The sequence below is a fragment of the Heloderma suspectum genome, chromosome 4, assembly GCF_057233095.1.
Source record: "Heloderma suspectum isolate Gila_16-S chromosome 4, 16-S_ref, whole genome shotgun sequence".
Classification (NCBI taxonomy): domain Eukaryota; kingdom Metazoa; phylum Chordata; class Lepidosauria; order Squamata; family Helodermatidae; genus Heloderma; species Heloderma suspectum.
This window is the reverse complement of record NC_139461.1, coordinates 3651261-3660992: the sequence shown is the minus strand read 5'-3', so window position 1 is coordinate 3660992 and position 9732 is coordinate 3651261. Positions and strand designations below refer to the sequence as shown.

The following is a 9732-nucleotide window of genomic DNA, read 5'->3' as shown; positions in this document are numbered from 1 at the left end:
CCAGGAAAATGAAATTTATTTTATCAGTTTCCATGTAGCCCCTTATATACATCTTCCAGGACAGCTTACAGCAGTAAAATAAGAGCTAATATAACACTAAAGCAACGAGTAACTAGAAATATAGAGCAGTGAATAGAAAGCAGCAGCAGCAATAAAAACCATGTGGCTGACCAGCGCTCTCCCCCACCCTGCATGAGAAGTGGCCGTGGTGGTGCTGGAAGCCTGTGGTCAGGGTGCGCATCTGGCTGTTTGCGTTTGTTCTTCTGCCTCTGCTCCTTCCCCTTGGAGCCTCTGACTTGGACTCTTCTGCCTCTGCTTTACTTCCGGGGGGGACCTGGCAGCAGCCATGAACCCTTCTGGACACTGGCCTGGGGAAGGGGGTGGAGGGGGCGGCTTCCTGCAAGCTGGCTGCAGCCGCTGCCACAGGTGGACTCTGTCTCTGTGCAGGAGTCGGCCAGCAGCCGTCTGAGCAGCGCCATGAACGCTGCGCAGCTGCACGGTGCTGTGGACTCTGGGATGTTGCGGGAGCCGTGGTGGTGTCGCTGTGGGCGCTGGCCTTGCTCTTCTGGCTGGCGAAAGGGCAGCACTTGGCTGGCAGGCATGCAAGCAGAGGCGCTGTGGCAGCACCACCTCACCTTCCCCCTCCTCCGAGAGGTATCATGAAAAGGTCTTCCTGCCGCGCATGTTGGATTCCAGCATCTTACAGCTGGACTCCAAGCCTTCCTGGACATTTTTCAGTCCTTGGTAGAAAAAAACCCAGGATGCATTTGACGCTCCAGTCTCCGGCCCTGTTCAGGGGTATTTTGCTCGTTGTCAGAAATCCCACTTACCTGGGCAAGTTGCACTTGCGCCTCTTCTGCCTGGTGGTCACCTGGGGCAGATCCTGGCACCTTGACTATGTGCCATCAGGCACTTGAGGTCCGGTGGAAGATGAGCCGGCTCCTAGCTGCCGGGCTGCACCTGAAGCTGCTGCTGCCGGGGGCGACGGCCAGCCGAGGCTCTTGCTGCCGGAGCCAGGCGCGCCTGCACGCCAGGTCTTGCCGGTACTGGTGCTCCTGTAGGAGCTGCTGCTGCCGCTCTCTCAGCTGAAGGAGGAACTCTTTCAGCACCTGGGCCTGTCTGATGAGGCCCAGCAGGTCGTGGCGCAGTCGCCAGTTGTCAGCTTTTACCTGCTTGGTGTGCTGGATCAGGCTGCGCACAGCTTCCTTCTCGGCCAGCTTGGCCAGAGTTTGGACCTTCTGCCGAGACTGCATCTCGTATTCTGCCGTCTGCTGTAGGAAGCGGCTCTTGACCTTGTGCATTTGATCTGCGTGCTGGATTTTCATGACCAGCAGCTCCTTCTCCAGCTCCCGGATCCGGGTTAGCTGCTCAAGCTGCAGTTCTCGCCAGGGCCGCATTGATTCAACGTCCTTGTTTATGAGGGAGAGCTTGGTCTCTCTCTCAATCAGCTGGTGCCTCACCTCCTCCTCCTTTTCCTTGTACTGGGAAGTCAGCTCTGCCTTCTGCTTCTGGATCTGTGCTAGATCCGAGCGATTCTGGTCATTCAGTGAAATGATGGCGTTGTGGCATCGCACAGCGCGCCTGGTCAAGTAGGAGAGGAAGACTTTGCTGGTCTCTCGGATCTGCTGGGCTTCCTTGTCCAAGAACTCATTTTCCCACTGGAAGTGCCTTACGCGCGTTGTGTACGTTTCGACGTGGGCTGCCAGGGTGGCATACTCCTTCTGCAGGTACAGCTCCTTCTCACTGACATAGGGCAGAGTGCTTTTTTGCCCCTTGGCCGCAGCCTTGGCCTTCCCTTTCTTAGCTTTTGGCTTTTTTTTCTTGGGTGCCATCTTGGGCCAAGTGGCAAGGTTCTAGGCACTGTCAAAATGAAGAAGAATGTAAAGTAATAGCTATGGGTCACGTCCAGGATCCTGAAGAGTGGCGCTTTCTCAGGGGACTTGCGGTGCTACAGAGCCTGATCTCAAATGCGAGGGGGAGAGAGGGTCACATTCTGAGTGGAAGCGGGGAGGTGGCGGATTGATGGGGTTTGGGTGTGCTGCAGCTTCTGCCTTTGACAGGTGCCAGCTGCAATTTGCCCAGTCAATAAAGGGTAAAAGGGATTCACTGTGAACTCAGTGGCTCCTACATTTCAACCTTAATCAATTGAACCCGTTACTTAGCTGAGTCACAGCCCACCAGCACAGAGGGAAACCCTGCAATTTGCCACCACAAGATGTAGTGATGACGACCATCTTGGACAGTGTTCAAAGGGGGTTAAGCACAGCAGTGGGGGATAAGGCTAATCGGCATGGTGGCTATCTACGGCCCCTGCGATCAGGGGCTGTGGGTGCGATAATTGTACTCCTGCCCTGCTTGGGGGCTTCCCACTGGGGCACCTGGTTGGCCACTCTTGGAACAGAACGCTGGGGGAGAGGCTTTTGGCCTCACCCATGACTGCCCTTACACTCCGCGAGAACTCCAGAATCCACAGCTGGGCAATATCGCTGTTAGGACCAACTAAAACGTCACCCCGAAGTGTGCAAGTTTTCAAGTTCTCCAGAACTCTTCATCAGGCTGGGTGGTACAAAGAGCAGGCGAAAGGGGAAGGAACAATAATGTGCAAAGATTAGGCCAAACGTGTGGCCATGGGTTCTGCAGCTCAAGACTCGGTCTCAAGATAAGAGTATCAGAAGAACCCTGAGGTTGGATCAGGCCAAGGGCCCATCTAGTCCAGCATTCTGTTCACACAGTGGCCAACCAGCTCCCCACAGGAAACCCACAAGCAGGACATGAGTGCCACAGCACCCTCCCGTGCATGGAGGTGGCTGAATGAGTTTGTCCTTGCTAGGTTCTGCAGGTATCAGGGGACGCTAGGATTCTGAGACAAGCAGTGGCTGACCCCCATTTCTGAACACACAAAGGCTGGCTCTTACCCCCCCCCCCATCTCTGTCTCTTGCCTTGGGTGAAACACAGGTTCCTGGGTAGGCAGAGAGCAGGAGTAAAGAGAAACATGATAGATTAGAAATTGGAGATTATTGTTAGGTGTTGTACTAGGCAAAAATCAATTGAAGCCAAATTCTGTGGCATTACTCGGTGGCTGGAGGGAATGGAACCCTCAAAAGGCAAAGTCCTTCTTCAGGTGGTAGACAGCCATCTTCCTCTAGTTGCAGGTTCTGCCTTGAACAGCTAAATATAGCATTTTCCAGGGCACATAAAAGAGAAAGCTAGACCGAAGAAGCATTCTGGAGAACACGAAAGCTTGCACACTTTTTGCTGGCATTTTGGTTGGTCCTAATGAAGGGAATGCCTGACTGGATTTCATAGAATCACAGACTAGTAGGGCTGGAAGGGGCCTATAAGACCATCGAGTCCAACCCCCTGCTCAGTGCAGGAATCCAAGTCAGAGCATCCCTGGCAAGTGGCTGTCCAGCCTCGTCAGGGACATAAGATCACACTGTAAGTCTGCCATCCTCAGCACACTTACTTGGGAGTAAGCCCCACTGAACTTAATGGGGTGCTCTGAATCAACAGAAGACGCTGACTCTCAGCTTGGTCGGGTGGGAGATCAGATCTGTCTCCTTTCATCACAGTGTGATATGAAGGCAGGAAGCCAGTGCATCGTCTTGGGAAGGGAGCACCACTGAAATCAGTTCAGACATGGTAGTCATGGTGAGCAAAGCCCGCCCGCCACATCTTCTCAAGGGAAGCCATTTTAGACCGAAGCTCCAGGGAGCACAGCCCCCCCGCCCTTTGTGCTAGTGATGCCCCTCCCCAGCCCTGCTCCAAACTCTGGACAGGCAGGGCTGGCAGCTAGGCCCAAACCAGGGCCCTCTCACGCTATACAGCAGCCTCCCCCAACCAGCTATCCTCCAGCTGGTTTAGACTGCAACTCCCAGCATTCCTGACCATTGGCCATGCTGGCTGGGGTTGATGTCCAAAACGTCTGGAGGGCGTCAGGGTGGGGAGGGCTGCTTAACAACCCCCCCCCCCCGTTAAACAGTACAAGCCTGGGTGAAGTTCTGAATAGAAGCACTTCTCTTATGAGGTGGGGATACACTGACTGCAACATTTTGTTGTAGCACCCACATGTTCTGTCTCTATTAGCTAAATTAATGAGGGTGTCTAATCAGTTTAGCACAACGTTCCAATCTACCTGTATTAATAGTGCAGCATAATCTGGTATTGGTCACAGGTCCTGCCCACACCCTTCTGCTTCCCTCCACAAAGTGGGGGAGGAACCACGTACATCAGCATGAACTTGCTGGAGGAAGGAGGGAACGCTGCAGCAGCAATAACAGACGTGGTGTCCAAGACTGAAATGGCAACCGTGAGAGAGCGAGAGGCTCTGGGAAAGGCTGAAACTGCTGGGCAACTGTTAAGCCAGGAGAAGGTGCTTTGGGATGGAGGACAAGACCTGCAGCTGACGTTGAGGCCCATGGGTTGCGCGTTCAGAGTTCAGGACTGGACTGGACTGGACTGGACTGGGGGTGTGGGGGGAGAGGCAAGCCTGATTCTTCCTGTCTGAAAAGAGAACGGCTGCCTAATAGCTTGGGTCCCTGATTCTGGGTGTCTCTACATCAGGCACACACACACACACCCCCCCCGCACACTTAGCATGGCTTTCTGCCTTCAGCGTCTTTGTGGGGTTGTGACGGGCTCCTTTACGTGGCAGACACCTGGTTTGAACGGCGGGAGCACCCCCTCCCTCCCTGGCGTGTGTGCAGAGGAGCGGGGGGTGGCGGCCTTGTGTTCATTGCTTGATGTGTGCAGCGTTGTTTCCTTGCAGCCCCCAGGAAAGCTACGGCTTACTTCTGAGTAGACGTAAGATTCTGCTGCAAGACCGCAACCCTCAGCACACTTACTTGGGAGTAAGCCCCACTGAAGTCGATGGGACTTACTTCTGAGTTGACATAAGATCACACCGCAAGTCTGCCATCCTCAGCACACTTACCTGGGAGTAAGCCCCACTGAACTCAGTGGGGTGCTCTGACTCAACAGAAGATGTCGACGCTGAGCTGGGTGGCGTGGGGGATCAGATCTGTCTCCTTTCATCACAGGGAGGCATTTTACCCTCTTCCTCCGAAGGGGAAATATGCTCAGGCTTACGTGGCAGACACGTGGCTTGAGTTGAGAAACATCCTTCCTCTGCAAGTTCATGGTGCTACGCTGGCATTACACACTGCCAATATGGTGCCCCTAAGTTTTATTGCTAGCTTATCTCCGTCTTTTTGAAAGCGGGGTAAAAGGGGACATGTGCAGGAGATGTGCCAGAGGCTGAGGAGTCGTGTAAAGGACCCACAAACCTCAGTGAGTGAGTGACCAATGACGAGTGTGCAATAAATCGCTTGTGTAGGGACACCCTGAGATTCCCATTCCCCCCCACCCCTGTCCCTCTCACACACACACAGCCAGTGGGCTTCTCACCAACCTGTGTTTGAATGCTGCCTTCCCCAGTCCCCCGAGGCCAGCTAGCATCCCCCCAGCAGGGCCATAGCGAAGGCTGGATCAAATGCGCAGGAGCAGCCGTTGAGGGACCGTTGCCTCTCCGCCAGCCCTGGCGTCGTCGGAAGGCCAGGTGCCTCCGTGGCGACAGAATGCCTCGACATCACCAGTTCTGGCGGGCCACAGGCCCTGCGCAGCTTTGGAGGCTGCGGCTCCCCGCCGCTCCTCACCCCGCTTTTGGCGTCTTGCCTTGTGGAGCAGTGGAGTGAGAGGCCAAGACTGTGGGATCCCAGCTTCCCTTGGGTTCTGGGAGCAACAAAGGTGCTATTCTGCGTTAGTCAGGCTGCATTTGGACTACTGTGTCTGGTTCTGGGTGCCCCGTTTTAAGAAGGACGTTGACAGACTTGAGCACGTCTGGAGAAGGATGGTGAGAGGTCTGGAAACCAGGTTCTCGAGGAATGGTTGAAAGTGCTGGGGATGTTTAGCCTGGAGAAGAGACGATGAAGGGGAAACTTGTTAGAGGTCGTCACACATCTGAAAGGCTGCCATGCAGAACAGATTTGATCTCTGTTGCTCCCGAGGGCAGGACTAGAATCAATGGATGGAAATTGCAGGGAAGAAGATTTTGATTTAACGTTAGGGGGAAGGTCCTAACGGTGACAGCTGTTGGGCAGTGGGACAGACTGTTAGGTTTGTAACTAAATCCCTGATGATTTTACAGGTGATCAGACTGCAAAAAACATAGAACCTTATAGGGAGGAATTGAGATATACACACAAAAATGCTTAAAAGGAAGTGGAGGATTTATTGAAAGACTAAGTGGAACCCATGTTTTCAAATAGAATGAGCACCTTGTCGACTGGCTATAAAGCCCCAAATTCCCCAACTATGTAATATGGCAATACAAAGATACATCCTTGATATCTAAGCACTGGACAGCAAATACCTCTCCCTCATATTTGCCCAGGAGACCCTCTACTTACACACACAAGCTATTATACGGGCCAGGTACCAATAGCTGTGGTATGCTTGGACTGGGAGAGTTGACGGTGGCCACTTTGTCAGGTCCAAATGCTCACAGAAGCCCCCCCCTCCCCCGGCCACCGCTCTTCGGTTCCAGGGCTCTTTTATACCTTCCGTCAGATATAGGGGGGCACAGCAGGAGCGGGGTTTGATGCTACACTTGATGCCGCCACTGTTGCCTGTCTTTGGTGTCAATTGCTGTCTTCCTCTCACGGTCCATCCAAATAGCCATGATGTGGCTCCCTGGGCTGTTGTGGTATCTTTCTCCCTCCTATTTGCATCATGATTTGATATTCTTGCAAATCCATCATCATTAACATTCCCAAATGTTTTAGGGCGCTCTTGATTTGGGGGTCGTCGTCCCCCGCCTCATTCACACTTCCCCATGTTCCTTCATTTGGAACATCAAGAAACTGCGACAAACAACACTGTTCCGGATGACTGTCTCAGCTGCAGGCTTCGCAAGTGAATTATACAACTAAGTCACAAATTGTATTGGCACATATAGGCAAACAAAGAGATTCTGGGTTTACTGGGTGTTCACTGAACATCTTTCAATAGTCTAAAGCCTGGAGTAAAGGGAGTATCTAGAAGGTCATATAGAAAAGACTTCATTGACGGAAATCAAGTAAAGAATGGGAAAAGAAAAGATGGAATGGGTAATTTTATAAACTGCATATATAGAAAGAATGAATATGATTTTGAAGGATTAAAACACACCGTCTCAAGACATTCCCAATAGGTGGTGTCTCAGAGGTATTTAAGCAAAGGCCATAGCTGCAGTACAGAGCCTGCACTGAGCAGGTGGTTGTACTAGAGGATCTCTGAGGTCCCATCCACCGCTATAATTGTATGAAGCTAAAGAGGAGGGAGACTGGTGTACGTGCAGAGAAAAGGGATGGCCAGGACAGGTAAGAACAGTTGATGAGTACATGGCTAATAAAATACGTTGGAAGGCAGGGGCTGAGAGGCAGTGATTTAAATGGATTGAGTGCAAGTTGAGCAGTGTTTTATACTGGGACTGGGGGATATTTGGCTTCTGTTGCCTGACTCCTAACTGAGCAGAGCAGAGGAAGCTGCCCCGGCTGGTCTAGGGACTACACAAGCAAGCAAGCTCCCAGAGAGCGAGCGAACAGGGAGAGCAAACAAGAGTTGGCCAGGGGAGGTTGTTTTAAATTTTGTTTTAAATTTATTTTTTTGTAACACACACTTCCGTACCAGTGGGGCTGTGTTGTAACCTCCAGTGAATAGAGGACAAAGCACAGGCTATTCCAGTGCAATCAGAAAGCTAGAAACATAAAGGGAATAGAGATGATGAAAGGAAAAGACTCTCCAGTGGTGGTGACCTGCAAGGTGTGTGCAGTGTTTCTTTTCTTGCCTGAGATCAACACGGCCTACACATGCAACAAGTGCAAGTTGATTACACTGCTGGAAGAAAAAATAGGGGGACTGGAGTGGCGAGTGGCGACCCTCAAGGGAAGACAAAGAGTTTTTGGCCAGCACGGTGGAGCTACAGCAGCAAAGAGAAGTACGGGAGCTAGAAGAGCAACAGCAAGCTGAGGCAGAAGAGGAAAATGCTGAGGTGAGGAAAAAAGAAGCAGAGGATACTCCTTGGACAAGGGTGACAGGAGCAGAAGAACTAGAAACCTCTCTGCACCAGTGAAAGCAGTAGAACTATGGAACCGTTTCCAGGTACTGGAGGATGAGACTGGAGGACAGCCTGCAGAGGAAGAATCACAGGGGACCCCGCAAGAGAGCGAGCAAGAGGCTGAAGGTCAGTCAAGCAGAGGCAATGAAACCAAGGCCTACAACAACGAGAAGAGAGGAGGAGGAGGAGTGGGAGACGCCTTGCTGCGTGGGATCAAAACCCAAGTATGTCATGAAGACCCATGGACTCGCCACGTATGCTGTCTCCCAGGAGGATGGATTAGGGCCGTGACTGAAGGGTTGCCTGCACTCATAAAGCCCACTGACAGGTATCTCTTTCTTCTCATCCATGTGGGAATAAATTATACTGCTGTATTGGCCCCAGGAGCGTAGCCAAGTCATTTTTAGTGTTAGAGGGGCCTAGAGATCCATAATGCTTGCTTAAGTTCATTATTGGTGCAATTCCCATGCTAGTAAGCCTCTGAGCATGTGCAGATGAGCCAAAAGGCCAATTACAGCCTTCTCAGTGCATTCCTTACTAATGAGTAGAAAGCCTTATCAGGCCGTGCCTGAGAAGTGAAGCTATGTGTTTATGCTGAGCTGCAGGCGGCTGTGCTTGAGAACCAGACACTTCTAACCTAAGAGTTCAATGCCCACTGCAGGGGCAATACAACTGCCAAGCGGAGCTACGAAGAAATGATGTCAGACTTGGAAGCTTTGGGAAGGAAACTCAGGAACTTTGGGGCCCAGATAGTTTTCTCATCCATCCTTCCAGTAGTTAGAAGAGGGATAGAAAGGGAACGAAAAATACTCCGGGTGAATGACTGGCTACGAAGGTGGTGCTGACGAGAGAGATTTGGATTCTGGGACCATGGGCTATACTTCCTGGAAGATGGGCTGTTGGCTAGGGATGGGTTGCACCTCACAAAGGCTGGGAAGAATGTGTTTGGCCACAGCATGAAGAACTTCATCAGGAGGGCTTTAAACTGGATCCTACGGGGGAGGGAGACGTAAAGTTGGGGGTAACAAGGGACGAAGGCTCATGCACTGCAATGGAGAGAACAGCTCTGATAGCACCCAATAATAGTCTTCAGAAAGATGTAGGAAGAAAGCCAGACTATGAAGCACATGGCGGATAACTTCCTCCTACAGAAAGTGGAGGAAGGAACTAGAGGATCGGCTATCCTTGACTTGATCCTAACCAACAGAGATGACTTAGGGGATAAAGTAGCAGTTACAGGAACTCTGGGGGAAAGCGACCATGTTATATGTGAGTTCTTGATTCTAAGGAAGCAAAAGCCGAGTGTAGCCAAACGCGTACCCTGGATTTTAGGAAAGCCGATTTTAATAAATTCAGAACAATGATCAGTAAGGTCCCATGGCAAGCGACTCTAATGAGAAAAGGAGTCCAAGATGGGCGGGAGTTGTTTTAAAAAGGAAATTCTCAAGGCACAATTACAAACCAATCCAACAACAACAAAAAGGCAGAAGACAACAGAAGAAGCCAATGTGGCTTCACAAAAAACTTAGAGGTGACCTGAAAACCAAAAAGGACACATACAGGAAGTGGAAAGAAGGCCAAGCAACAAAGGAAGAGTACAGGCAGGTGGCACAGAATTGCAGGGTGCACAGTGCCT

At 51.5% G+C, this 9732-nt stretch overlaps 1 protein-coding gene across 1 annotated transcript; it reads right to left on the bottom strand.

The window, feature by feature from the left end:
- Positions 1 to 6: 6 nt before the first annotated feature.
- Positions 7 to 5454, bottom strand: CCDC166 (coiled-coil domain containing 166). Its single transcript, XM_084848459.1, has 2 exons — positions 5412 to 5454; positions 7 to 1860 (listed from the first exon to the last, which is right to left on the bottom strand). The coding sequence occupies exon 2, from the start codon at positions 1830 to 1832 to the stop codon at positions 906 to 908; it is 927 nt and encodes a 308-aa protein (XP_084704585.1). The 5' UTR covers positions 1833 to 1860; positions 5412 to 5454; the 3' UTR covers positions 7 to 905.
- Positions 5455 to 9732: the final 4278 nt, after the last annotated feature.

What these genes read in the sequence shown, in the direction of transcription:
- CCDC166 (XM_084848459.1), bottom strand. Translation starts at nt 1,832, where the DNA reads ATGGCACCCAAGAAAAAAAAGCCAAAAGCTAAGAAAGGGAAGGCCAAG.